We start from the raw sequence: 14,113 nt of genomic DNA, 5'->3' as shown, positions 1-14,113 counted from the left end.
TAATACAGCACTTTCTTCAGCCTACGCTCTTCTAATGGCAGGATTGGAAAGGCAATACTTTCCCCAAACTCATCATCTTATCAAAACCATCTGCCACGAAGATCATCAAGACTAAGCTCATAATGCTGTTTATAGCCATCACCACCACAAGCCCAAGATTACCCACTTTTAAGCATGAACATACAAGTGAAGACTGTCAGACATCTGAAGACTGCCTCAAGGTCAGACTCGTGACACCTGAGGCAGCACCATTCACTCAGTTTTGGGAACAAAAAACCTGGAATCCTCTTTCACCGTCATTCACTTGGTCAATCACCAACCTCTGTTCATCCCACCTCTAAATATTCCCCAGGGCACCCACTTCTCTCCATGCCCACTCTCCATGCCACTGGTAACCTGCGTTTCTGTCATCCCTCATTCTGATACTCTACCCCTCCAGCTCTCTGCGCAAAAACTGATCACACTGGCCGGGCGCGGGGGCTCACGCCTGTAATCCCAGCACTTTGGGAGGCCGAGGTGGGTGAATCACGAGGTCAACAGATGAGACAACCCTGGCCAACATGGTGAAACCCCATCTCTCCTACAAATACAAAAAATTACCTGGGCATGGTGGCGCCGTGCTTGTAGTCCCAGCTACTCCAGGGGCTGAGGCAGAAGAATCCCTTGAACCCGGGAGGCGGAGGTTGCAGTGAGCAGAGATTGCGCCATTGCACTCCAGCCTGGCGATATAGCGAGACTCCGTCTCAACAAAACAAAACAAAATCAAAAAAAAAAAAAAAAAACTGATCATACCACTTGCCTGATTAAAAACGTTTGATGACTCTACCATTGCCTTTAAGAAAAAGTCCATCCAAACTCACTAAACTGGTTTCCAACCCCTTTCTGACAGCATCTTAATCTCTCCCCACTTCCTCTGCTCATTCATCCATACCTACTGCCTCCTCACTGCTATGTCCTCTCTCCTGACCCAGCACTTGCTCTTTCTCAGTGCTAGAAGACTCTTCTCTTCCAGTTCCCACTGCCCTGTTCCCTTACCTGGCTAATCCCATACTCATCCTTCTTGTCTTAGCCTAGTAGTCCTTAAGGAAGCTTTGCTGACCCCGAAGCTGAGCGGGCGTCCCTCCTGTGTAGCACTGTGTTAGCCCTACCAAGTCAAGGCTCTCCTTGCCTGTTTCCTGCCCGGACCATGTTTTTTTACTTCACTCCTGTCTCCTAGGTATTCCAGCACAGTGCTGGGTACATAACAGGTGATCAAGACAAGTTTGTGGAATGACTGAGTGAATAAATCATTAACCAAATACCTTGGATCTCCTACTACATCATTTGCAAAAAAAAAAAAAAAAAGTTTAATAGAAATTACGATGGACCCAGTGAGCTAGAGTGTGCGACCCTGCTTGAAAACGGCAGAGTGGTTCTGAGAAGCAGTCCCAGCCTAGAAACCCGGGGATCCGGCCTGTGGACCCACGGGCGGGGCCAGCGGGGTGCACAGGCGCTTTCGGGCGGAAGGCGGGGCCTCCCGGCCAGTGACCCCGCCCCGAGGCGCCTCCCGGGCGGGGAAGGGCGGGGCTCGCGGCGGAAAACTCCCCTTCCAAGGCGCGGCTGCGCGTCCCCAAGGCGTGGTGGTAGGGTCGTGGGACCCAGCCCAGTGGTCCAGGTCACGGGCCGCGCCGCCGCGGCCGCCATCTTGCCCGCGTCCGGGCGCCTGCGGCGGGAGGGGCGGTGTCCCGGCCGGAAGCGGCTGTGCGGCGGCCGCGCTGCCACCTCAGGTCAGTGAGTTCGACCCGGCCCGCGTCTCGGCTCTCGGGAGCGCAGCGGCCGCAGCTGGGGGCCCGAGATAGCCTAGTTGAAAGGCTCGGGCGTCTCGGCGGGGAGCGCGTTCCGCGCTGTGGGGTAATCGCGCCGGGCGGGCAGCCGGTCGGGCCTTCGCGGGAGCCACCGGGAGCTGCGGGCGGCCGCGGGACCTGCGGGGACCTCCTCGGGGCGCAGAGGCCACGCTACAGCCTTCACCGCGGCAGGCTTGTGGGGAGCTGCGTCCCCGCCTTTCCCGGGAGGCTCAGCCAGGTGCTCGGAGCGGGAGAGTCGGATTCAGATTCCTGCTTTACCTGGAATAGCAACGTGCCCTGTTGCCATTGTACCCTCTTAAATACTGTACTTCTTAAACGGCCTATCTCCCGGTGAGCTCTGTTCTCTTCACATACGAGTAATGAAAATTCCTTAAGAGGATGAATGAAACCTCACACATGTGGACTTTGCTGAATTGGTTAGCAAATGACTGCTTTTGCAGGCCTTTTGTATATTTTAAGGGAAATTTGGATATGTGCAGTGCATCTCCTCGAAGAAGCTGATGGTGGAAATTTCTTGAAACCGCTCTCGTAATTTGCCATGGTAAGAAAAGTAAAAGACAACATCAAAAAGCATGTGATTGGATACTTTGTACACTTAGTAGTATTGTAATGTGTTGGACTTCACTGTCCAGTAGCCACATGGTATTGAGATGTGCTGTAAGTGTAAAATACACATCGGATTTCCCAGAGTTGGCGCCAAAAAAAAAGTAAAAATCCTCACTAATAATTTTTGCATTGATTACATATTGAAAGGATAATGCCGTTGATATGTTGGTTAAATAAAATGTGTTTTTAAATTTAATTCCACCTATTTTTACTTTTTAAATGTGACTACTTGAAATTTTTAAATCATATGGCTCACACTGTATTTCTTTTGGACAGTGCTGTTACAGATATTCTGGTGAATAAACACAGAATGAGCATGGCTTTCCTTTGCTGATAAGTCACTGATGGGAAGTGAGACTTGTTAAACTTGAAAGGTGAGGATATAAATACAAGCTATACTTATTGCAAACCGCACCCCTTCTACACCTAATTTTTTAATGTCTCCAACATTTGGAAAAAACATTAACTTTCAGGGCTGATTAAGGGAATGGTGGTGATACTAACATCTGTGTGATGTGAAGAGCTCATTTCAGTTGATGTCACAACTTTGTGAGATGGAAATGGGATAGATTTTATCTCGGTTTATGGTTTTGGAGTATTACAAGATTTGTTAGGATTTGAACTGGGGAGTGGCTGTAGGATTTCTGACTCTATATTTTTTTTCTTTACACCAGATTCTTGGTGATGTATGTTCATGAGCAAGGAACTGTTTATCCTGTGTATCAGATGGTGAAAAAAGTACACTTCTTAAAAGGGTGGACATAGATGCACCTCTCTATACAGGGTTACTCTTATAATGTGCAGCCTGTGCAGTAGCACATAGTCCAGCATTTATAATGGCTAGCACTTGTTTTAATGGCTAGTCTGCTATCACTGTCTTGACATTTTAAATAATTTTTAAATAAGGGGCTCTTCATTTTTATTTTGCACCACGCCTTGCATATTGTGTAGCTGATCCTTTCTCTTTGCAGTAATCTAGGATGGAAGTTGAGAGACCCTGGACAAGCACCCAAACATCTGGTCTTCACTTTACTCTTATGTAAAGTGAGAAGAATTAGCTAGTCTTTTTCTCTCAAGTTTTGATTCTGTATGAATTAGTGTCATCAGCTTTTGTGGATGGCAGTATAAATATTTTAGGTGCATAACAATGGAAGAAATGCTGATGTTCTCCGTTGAGAGTCATGTGAATCAAAGTTCTAAAATTTACGCTACAACTCGTATTTTGTGTTTTGTAAGATGGATTTTTCTATGTGGCATCAAAATTGCTTAACATAGACCATTGGTATAAAGAGTAGGGTTGTGGAATGAAGGCCTAGATATAAAGTGTGTTTATTTAAACATTGATTTTTCAATGAGATGGGAAAATGGGGCAGATCTCATGATGTCTCCAATTAAGAGGTTTCCTTTGTTTGTGGTGGTATGAGTGTGAAACCTTCCTTGGCAGTATCTGTTCCTTTTCTTTGCTGTCATAGCTGCTGCCTATTACATGAGGTGCCCCTTTTCCTCCTCATTCTTAAATTTTTTAACTCTCTTTAACGTTGGGCTTAATTTTATCACTACAGTGCAAGTTTTTTTTTAGACCAGAGACTTCATCTGCTCATGTTTGCTGCTGTGTTCCCAGCTTTATGACAGTGCCTAGAACATAGAAGGTGCCCAATCGTTACAGAATAAATGAAAGTATGATAGCAGGCACTTAAATATTGGCTGGAGCCAGCCTCTCCTATGAAGGGTAGAAGTGGAAGCATGAGGAAATAGGTAAAACTTGGAGATACCAGTTGTGAGAAGTGTCAGAGGGATCATTCAGCACTTGCATTTATTTAACACATGTTTATTAAACTTCCTACTGAGTGTCTAGCACTGTACTGGGGACTAGAGGTACAGTGGAACACAAAAAAAATACTTCACCTGCTCTCATGGAGTGTATAATCCAGTAGAAGAGACAGAAATGGATGATTAAAGGGAAAGAATACTGTTTAATGACAGTGTATGTCTGAGTAACCTGACCTCGACTAGGGAGGGGATGGAGGGTGGTTGATGTCAAGGTTGAGCAGGTATTAACTTGACCCAGAAGGCAGGGAACTATGCTTTAACCAGAGGAAACATCATTTGCAAAGGTATGGTGATGGGAGAGGAGGGTATACTCTAGAAATTGAAAAGGACAGTGTAAAAGGACAGCAAGAATGTTGTGCCACAAGGCCGATGCAGTAGGCAGTGACCAAAAGCATTTAGGGTTTTGTAGGTTAGGTTGAAGATTTGGAATGCTATACTAAGAGCAGCTGGAGACCATTAGAGGGTTTTAAGCAAGGCAGGATAGCCTGGTCAAAGTTGTGTTGTAGAAAGATTTTTAATCTGATATTCTATAAAGCAGTATTTCTGAAGGGCCCAGGAGAAAGATGAATAAAAGAAAAACTGCCAGCACCGCACACCAGATATGTTGTATACCTTAATTTACTGAAATCAGTTTTCAGAGGCTTGAGACTATCCTCAGTGTGGTAGCACTTGGAAGCCTAAATGAGGAGACAAGATGATAAATAATTGGGTAAATGACTGGCAAAAGGCAAACCCAAAGTGGCAAGGAAATGAAGACATTGAGGGTGCTAGTAAGAATATAATTGAAATGATTGATCTTGGACTTGAGAAATGCTAAAGAAGGAAATAAAATCAGTATAAGACTTCCTAAATCAGCAGTCCCCAACCTTTTTGGCACCAGGGACCGGTTTCATGGAAGACAGTTTTCTCACAGACGAGGGATGGGGGTGGTTTCAGGATGATTCAAGCGCATTACATTTATTGTGCACTTTATTTCTATTTACATTGCACTATATAATGAAATAATTATACAACTCACCATAATGTAGAATCAGTGGGAGCCCTGAGCTTGTTTTCCTGCAACTAGATGGTCCCATATGGGTGTGATAGGAGACAGTGACAGATCATCAGACATTAGATTCTCACAAGGAATGCACAACCTAGATCCCTGTCATGTGCAGTTCACAATAGGGTTTGCACTGCTGTGAGAAACTAATACTGCTATTGATCTGACAGGAGGCGGAGCTCAGGCGGCAGTGTGTGAGATGAGTGGCTCTAAATAACAGATGAAGCTTTGCTCCCTTGCCTGCTGCTCACCTCCTGCTATATGGCCTGGTTCCTAACAGGCCAGGGACCAGAACTGGTCTGCGGCCCTGGGAGTTGGGGACCCGTGGTCTAAATAATATGAGTCTATTTTAGACTGGTAATTCCTAACTGAAACTTTTGCACGACTGGTAATTCCTAACTGAAACTGAAAATTATGTTGAGTTGAACTATTTAGTATATCTTTATTAGGAGTCTATGCCAGGCTGTATATATGGCACTAAGGATAGAGAGGTAAGTGAACCATAGCTTTACCCTATGTGAACTGACAACATAGTTGTACAGATACCAATTGCAATGAAGATTTTAAGTATGTTTATTCATTTTGAATCTAAACTATTACCTTTTGCCAACCTCAGAAACAGGCATTTAAATTTTTGTAGGCAACCTTAATTATTGAAACACCATTTTAAACTATAGCTATATTTAGTTTGTGTGCTTCTACTGCTAGAATATTTATTTTTTTGCAAAAATTCTACTTTAACACTTATTCAAAGTTTGTGGAACTGAAAACTGAAAGAGCCTCTAATGATCACTTAATTCACTTTCTCAAGAGTGTGGTATGTGCGTACCACTGGTCATAAACAGGATGCTTTGTAGATAAAACACAATCAAGCATTTTTAATAGTTATATATTGCAGTGTAGGTTAAAAAATATATTTAACATGGCATACCATGATTCATGGACCTTATGAAGAGATTAAAGTCAATTTTCAGATTTTAAAAATGAGTCAGTTTAAAGAAAAATATTAATGGCACAGGTGTTACATGACTGGAGTTTGGGAAATACTCATCTAAACCAACTCCTGCATTGTGTAGATGAGAAAACAAAGGGGTTCCCCACACACATTGACTTTTCTGAGGCATATAACTAATATATGGCAGAGCCAGGACTGCAACTCAGGTTTGTTCAGTACATTCCAGTGTTTATTCTGCCATACAAGGCTGATGCTTATTACTGAAAGTTGAAGAAACCTCTGTCTTAGTATGGCATTGTACTTTAAATCTCCATTGTTCATTATGATGGCCACATATGGTTATTTATATTAAAATTTGTTAAAATTAAGGTTTAAAATTAGAACTACTCACATTTCTAGTGCCCAGTAGCTACATGTGGCTAGTGGCTACCATATTGGACAGCATGAACACGGAACATTTCTGTCATTGCAGAAGATTTTATTGGGCAGTACTGCTTTAAACTATTGCTTGGGAATGTGATTCATAATACTTTTAAGTTTTCCCCCCTTCAAAGGGATAATACTTATTAATTTGCTTACCACACTGAAGTCGTTATAACCCTGAAGTTAAGCTGAAGGTACTAGTAACAGTGCAATTAAGATAATTGATCTTGGGAAATATAGCCAGGATGGGATTCTCAGATTCCTACCAGCTCATTTTATTGGAAGTGGTTGTTATTTCTCCTTTTTTTTCAATAAATATTTTCTTGAATTCCTAGCAGATAGAAATACAAATATATTGAAAAAGAGGGTTCTTGAATAGAGAATTGTCTGACTTTCTGAATAGTTTATTCAACGTGAGAATTATATTTTGTTGATATTTTAAAACTTTTTATTTTTAAACATTTTCAGTGAATGGACCTGAGTGGACCCTTTGAGCACATCAGTAAACATGAGTGGTACCAAACCTGATATTTTGTGGGCACCACACCAGGTTGATAGATTTGTTGTGTGTGACTCAGAACTAAGTCTTTATCATGTGGAATCTACTGTGAATTCAGAACTCAAAGCTGGATCTTTACGTTTATCTGAAGACTCTGCAGCTACATTACTGTCAATAAATTCAGATACACCCTATATGAAATGTGTTGCCTGGTATCTCAATTATGATCCTGAATGTCTGCTGGCAGTTGGACAAGCAAATGGTCGAGTTGTACTTACAAGTCTTGGTCAAGATCATAACTCAAAGTTCAAAGATTTGATAGGAAAAGAGTTTGTTCCAAAACATGCACGACAATGTAATACCCTTGCCTGGAATCCACTGGATAGTAACTGGCTAGCTGCTGGTTTAGATAAGCACAGAGCTGACTTTTCAGTGCTAATATGGGATATCTGCAGCAAATATACTCCTGATATAGTTCCCATGGAAAAAGTGAAACTTTCAGCAGGTGAAACTGAAACAACATTATTAGTAACAAAACCACTTTATGAGTTAGGACAGAATGATGCTTGTCTCTCTCTTTGTTGGCTTCCACGAGACCAGAAACTTCTCCTTGCTGGTATGCATCGTAACCTAGCTATATTTGATCTTCGGAATACAAGCCAAAAGATGTTTGTAAATACAAAAGCTGTTCAGGGTGTGACGGTAGACCCATATTTCCACGATCGTGTTGCTTCCTTCTATGAAGGTCAGGTTGCAATATGGGATCTTAGAAAATTTGAGAAGCCAGTTTTGACACTGACTGAGCAACCAAAACCCTTGACAAAAGTAGCATGGTGTCCCACTAGGACTGGTCTACTTGCCACTTTAACAAGGGATAGTAATATTATTAGATTGTATGATATGCAGCATACACCCACTCCCATTGGGGATGAAACTGAACCCACAATAATTGAAAGAAGTGTGCAGCCTTGTGACAATTACATTGCTTCCTTTGCATGGCATCCAACAAGTCAAAATCGAATGATAGTTGTAACTCCCAACCGAACAATGTCTGACTTCACTGTTTTTGAAAGGATATCTCTTGCCTGGAGCCCAATTACATCTTTAATGTGGGCTTGTGGTCGTCATTTATATGAATGTACGGAAGAAGAAAATGATAATTCTTTAGAAAAAGATATAGCAACGAAGATGCGCCTTCGGGCTTTATCGAGGTATGGACTTGATACAGAGCAGGTGTGGAGGAACCACATTTTAGCTGGAAATGAAGATCCACAACTCAAGTCACTCTGGTATACTCTGCACTATATCCTTTGCATTGTGAATTTTGTGAGATGAATCAAGTAGAAATGTTCTTGAAGTTTGCTGAAAAGTCAGTCTATAAATATGCTGAATGTTTTATATACAAATTCAAGTTACATAATGTTAACATTATAAAGTAAAATTGTTCTAAACTTTTGAACTCGAAATACTGCTTTGTAGATTGTGTAGGAGGAAGAACGGTGTATCTCTGCAATAGAGTCGAACCATCTTATTTACACTGATACTTATGAATTGGCTCCAAATCAAAATAAATTTAGCTTTGAAATATTTTGTTATGCATCACTAGTATTTCCTATGCATTTAAATACTTATGAAGCAATACACAGAAGATATGGATCAGAAATCTCCAGGCAACAAAGGATCGTTGGTTTATGCAGGAATTAAATCAATTGTAAAGTCATCGTTGGGTAAGAAAATTCTATTTCATTTTCTCCAATATGTTTATAACTTTTGTACTTTTATTTTGCCCTCTATATCATTTGGCAGAAATTAGTTATTTCAGGATCGTGTACATAAATATTTTGTTGTTTTCTGGTTAGATATTTCAGTGTATTGTTGAGTTAAATGCATACTTGTATTTGTATCCAAAACCCTTTTTGCAGGGAGTCTTAATTCTCTGAAGTGATGTTGACTTTCTTAGATCTATTCACACGTTTATTCAATGTTATTTTTTTGAAAACCCACTTTGAGAGGTTTTATGCTAAACAATTTATAGGTTACTGATTGTTCAGGTTTTATCACAACATTTTGCTTCTTAAAAACTAAATTAAAAGATCACTAATTGAAGGAGACCCTTTTTCATTTTGCTCCCCAGATACTTTCATTGAGCCATCTAACAGCAAGGAGTATGATATGAAATATGGCCTAACTTGAAGGAATTATACCTGAAATAGTCCTTGGTGAATTAGTGAATGAATTAATTAATGTGTGAGTTAGTGTAGGATTGAAATTGGTATGTTAAACTATTAAGGAGTAACGTAAAAGTGGCAAAAACCAAACTTTCTTTTTTTTTCTGACTGCTTTAAACAGTTGTTCCTATTCTTTTACTGGAATTGAATAATAATGGCTTGGGGACCAGAAGTGTTTCAGATATTTTCAGATTTTGAAATATTTGCATTATATACTTAGAGATTGACCATCCCTATTCTGAAATCCAAAATGCTCCGATGAGCATTTCCTTTGAATATCATCTCAGCACTCAGAAAGTTTCAGATTTTGAAGGCTTTTGGATTTCAGTTTTCAGATTTGGGACGCTCAACCTGTATTTTTGTGACCTAGGACTTGTTCTCTAGCTTTTGCTAAGTCAAATCTGGGCCCAAGTCAAGCTGTTAGAAAAGTAGTTAATATTATTTAGTCAAAGAGCAGTAATAGAAGTAGTAAATCTAATTTTATTTTTTACACAACTTGTATCAATACCATACAAACAAAATACAAAATAATAAAATGTTTTAGAGTAGGTTAAGTGTTTTAATTAAACTGTTACATTATAGTGCTTTTTTTAAGGTCTTTCAAATTACTTTGGTTCACTTTACTGAAAGATGCAGTAAACTACTTACTGATCAGATTGATTTTATTGTTTTTGTATTAGCCCTCCACCCAAAAAAGTAACCTTTATTATAAATAGTAAAATGAATAAGTTTGGTTAGAAGCTGCTGTTTTTATTAACGTAGGTAAACGCGCACACATACTGTTTTACCCCCGCAAATGAACCTGGTACCATAGTTCATGATTTTAGAGCCATTGCCTATTGCTACAAAGAATTAAACACCACATTTATAGATTTTATAGTGTGTTAGCTATATAGTAGATTAGGCCACACTGCACTCAATTATTTAGAGGTTGATTATTGTGTTTTTTGTATTTTGATATATTTTAAGGAAAAGCCAACCTCTGAAGAAAAGCCAAAGGGGAAAATGTAATATGTTTACATTTCTGGTGCACTAGAGACAAACTGAGTATCCCACCCCTGTGTCAAAATAGTCTTTATCCAGACTAAAGGAAGACTACTGTTGGAAAGATTTCCTCATTCATCATTCTCTCATTGCTAGGTTTTCAGCTTTTTGTTTTGTTTGGTATAGATATTTTTGTTTTTACTACCCAAAGGTGAAAAGTAAAGAAATAGTGTCAAATATGCCACTCTTAGATTTCAGTCTTCTATTTGGCCATACCTTTTCCTCTAATTGTCTCTCTAATAATTCAACACACAGTAAGTCAACACATTGAGCCATCTTGTCTACAGTAACCTAATATACAAGTTTATTAGAGCACACAGCTAAATTTTGATTTTGGTAACAAATAGTATATATATAAGTGCTTGCTATGAATTAGTTGCTTTTCCCATGTTACTTTAATTTTTACAACTACAATATGAAGTAAGCTCATTCATTCAGCAAGTATTTATTACATGCTTACTATATGCCAGAAGTTATCCTAGGAACTAGAGACATAACTGTCAAGAAGATACATAAATCTCTTCCCTCATGGAGAATGAGCATCCCTGCTCTTGGGGAATTTACATTCTAGTTTAGAATACAGACAAGTAAACTGGCAGTTCTAACATAGGGAAGAACAGTTAATTACAGGAAGGACTCCTAATCTGGTTGTAGGGATTAGAGGTTTCTCAGAGGAGATACAGTCAAAGACAAGGTCCAGACAGGGAGCAGCATGTGCAGTGGACCCAGAGGGTAGAAAGCATAGCACATTATTATGGCTGGAACAGAGCATGAGAGAGGAAGTGAGGAAAGAATGGAGGCTAGAAAGGTAAGCAATGGGCTAACTCAAGAAGGACTTAGAAATCATGTTAAGAATTTAGGGAGATTCATCTTGTAAGACAGGGAAACAGATGGATTTATGACAGATTTGTGTTTTTAAAGGATCAAGATTGATAGTAGGGATATCAGATAGAAGCCTGCTGCAAGGAGGCAAGACATGATGGTATCCTTATGAAGGTTAGTAGCAGAGGTGCTAGAGAAATGTGGATACATTAGAGAATAGGACAAAATTTAATGATTAATTAGATAAAGGGGTGGAGAAGATGGAAAAGTCAAAGATAGCGCACATATATTTAGTTTGGGAAACTAGTTAATTTTAAGTATGTTAATTAGGAACACACAGGAAGAGTATTGGTTTGTTTTGGAGCAAGTTGAAATCAAGATGCTTAGGTAGAGATGTCCATTGGGCAATAGGATATGAGTTCAAAGCGCAGGGGAAGAATATAATGTATGTTAGAAATAAATTATATTTGGTAGAGTAGATGGAATTGTTTGGAGTAAGAAAGAGGTGGCTTAAGAAGACTGAGGAGGATTGTTGAGAGTTGTAGGAGAAAGATCTATATGGCAAAAACCACAATCACTTTTGCACCAACTTAATATATATTCATGTGGACGAGGGAAGAGAGATCAGTTGTCCAGTGCTCCATGCTTCAGATCCAGCCAAATAAGAACTAAAAAGGACTCACTGAATTTAGGACTAGGAGAAGGTCTTTCACAGGCGGTATGGATAGCAAATTGCAGTTAGATTAGAAATTCAGAGTGGGTTGAGGAAATGAAGTCATCAATTATAAATACTTTTTTTCAAGGAATTTGACTACATAAAGGAGGACAAAAAGATATTCAGTAGGAGGAGACAAATCTGGAGCCGGGAGCTTTGTGTTGCTTTCTTTTTGTTTTCAACATGGGATTAATTTAAGCATGTTTAAATGCTAATTGGAGGAAGCCCATAGAAAGAGGTTAAAGATGCAGAGAGAAGGGAATGAAGCAAAGTTCCTAGAAATGGGAGAGAATGGGATCCAGAGCACAGTTTGTTTAGATACAAAGGTGCACACCTCCACATTTGCCAGAGGAAAGGGGAAAAGGATGCCGTATGCAGGATGTTTAAGGTTCAATAACTAGAGGCTGAGGGATTTCCCATTTTATGGCTCCTGCTGAGAAGGAGCAGGGAGGTTGTAGGAGGAGGATATGGAGAAGAGGAGAGAGAGCTGTCTTGAGAAACATGGGAGGATTACTGGGTAACATTGTTTTACCAGAAGGTAGAATAAAGGACAGTAGGGTGAGATAATTAAATATATTGGCAAGAGAGTGATTCACTTGACCCTTGGGATCTTATTTGGATAGAGATGAAAATGAATACAGGATAAGACTGATAAGTAAAAATAATGGTGGTGAAGATACTGTGAGGTTGTGAAGAATATAAGGAAGTGAGATTTTTGGAAGGCTACGTGGTTGTGGTTAGAAAGTAGGTCTTTTGGAGGAGGACAGTTTCGAGTGTGGCTGTGAAAGAAGTAGCTTAAGTCTTAGAGGTGTAGACCACTGGAGATAAGGAAGCAAAGGAACTGAGAGGCTAGTTTATTGAATGGGCTAAGTGTTGAAATCAACCAGGATGAGAAGAATGCATGCTCTGAGGGAATCTCTTCTACAGACCTGTATAGCAAGTTCACAGTGTTATTAGTAGGTATAATTCCTTCCTTTTAAGATGGCAGAAAGTTGTATAAAAAATATTGGCCTGCTTTTCATCCATCATGAAAAGAATATTTTTTATGCTTAAAGAATAAACTCTACAGTTCCAGCTACTCAGGAGGCTAAGATAGGAGGATCGCTTGAGCCCAGGAGTTTGAAACCAGTCTGGGCTACGTAGAGACCCTGTCTATCTTTTTTTGTTTTAAAAAAAAAAAAAAAAAAAAAAATCTAATCTAGAGAACTGAGAATTTGTCTATGCAAAATGACTACAAGGGGCAAAATAGCTAGGATTTCTTATAAACTGGATAATTGTATTGCTTGGTTATTACATAGATATTAAAATGAAACAGTAGCTACAAAGAGCATAGTGTTTGATTGCTGATTTGAAAGAAACGTTAAATCCTAATTTTTTTTCTTTTTTTTTTTTTTGGAGACAGAGTCTCTGTCACCCAGGCTGGAGTGCAGTGACACAATCTCAGCTCACTGCAACTTCCACCTCCTGGGTTCAAGTGATTATCGTGCCTCAGCCTCCTGAGTAGCTGGGATTACAGGTGCATGCCATTACACCTGGCTAATTTTTGTATTTTTTGTAGACACAGGGTTTTGCCACATTGGCCAGGCTGATCTCAAACTCCTAACCTCAAGTGATCTGCCTGCCTGGGGCTCCCAAAGTGCTGGGATTACAGGCGTGAGCAATCGTGCGTGGCCAAAATCCTGATTTTTAATGTTTAAATAAACTTGTTTTCCTTGCAGCCATCAATAAAACGTTTTCTATTATTTATATATAGGACAGTCTTAAATTTAGGAAATACAATTTTGTTATTTTAGTGTTACATAACATGCATAAATATATTTTACTTTGTTTTTAGAGATATATTAAAAATGTATGTATATGTTAAACTTGTAAGTCAAAACCCATTCTGACATCATATTGCTTATTTGATAATTCTAATAATCACTTGTAGCATAGTTATCAATAAAAAGGTCTCTAAGCAGAAAAAATACATGATACAATAACCGTGTTCTTAACATGCGGGATATATTAATATTTCCACCTCCTAACAGTGACCTCTTTGAATTCATATTCAGTCATCCACTGCATAATGACGTTTCTGTTAACAGTCAACTGCATATATG

The 14,113-nt window shown here is 39.6% G+C and overlaps 1 protein-coding gene across 4 annotated transcripts in view; it reads left to right on the top strand.

The window, feature by feature from the left end:
- Positions 1-1,583: 1,583 nt before the first annotated feature.
- MIOS (meiosis regulator for oocyte development) overlaps positions 1,584-14,113 on the top strand; it is a 36,641-nt gene continuing 24,111 nt past the window's right edge. For 3 of the 4 annotated variants that reach the window (XR_005242430.2, XM_007982073.3, XM_007982078.3), the window contains exons 1-4: positions 2,122-2,385; positions 2,727-2,824; positions 7,172-8,505; positions 8,831-8,929. Coding sequence is in view for 3 of the 4 variants with exons in the window: in XM_007982073.3 (XP_007980264.1) it covers positions 7,212-8,505; positions 8,831-8,929 (1,393 nt within the window). In the remaining variant the exon portion in view is untranslated. Of the gene's footprint in view, positions 1,767-2,121; positions 2,386-2,726; positions 2,825-7,171; positions 8,506-8,830; positions 8,930-14,113 lie in introns of those variants that run through there. The other variant, XM_007982076.3, reaches the window with a different exon arrangement.

The sequence above is a fragment of the Chlorocebus sabaeus genome, chromosome 21, assembly GCF_047675955.1.
Source record: "Chlorocebus sabaeus isolate Y175 chromosome 21, mChlSab1.0.hap1, whole genome shotgun sequence".
Classification (NCBI taxonomy): Eukaryota; Metazoa; Chordata; class Mammalia; order Primates; family Cercopithecidae; genus Chlorocebus; species Chlorocebus sabaeus.
This window is presented reverse-complemented; position numbering and strand designations above follow the sequence as displayed.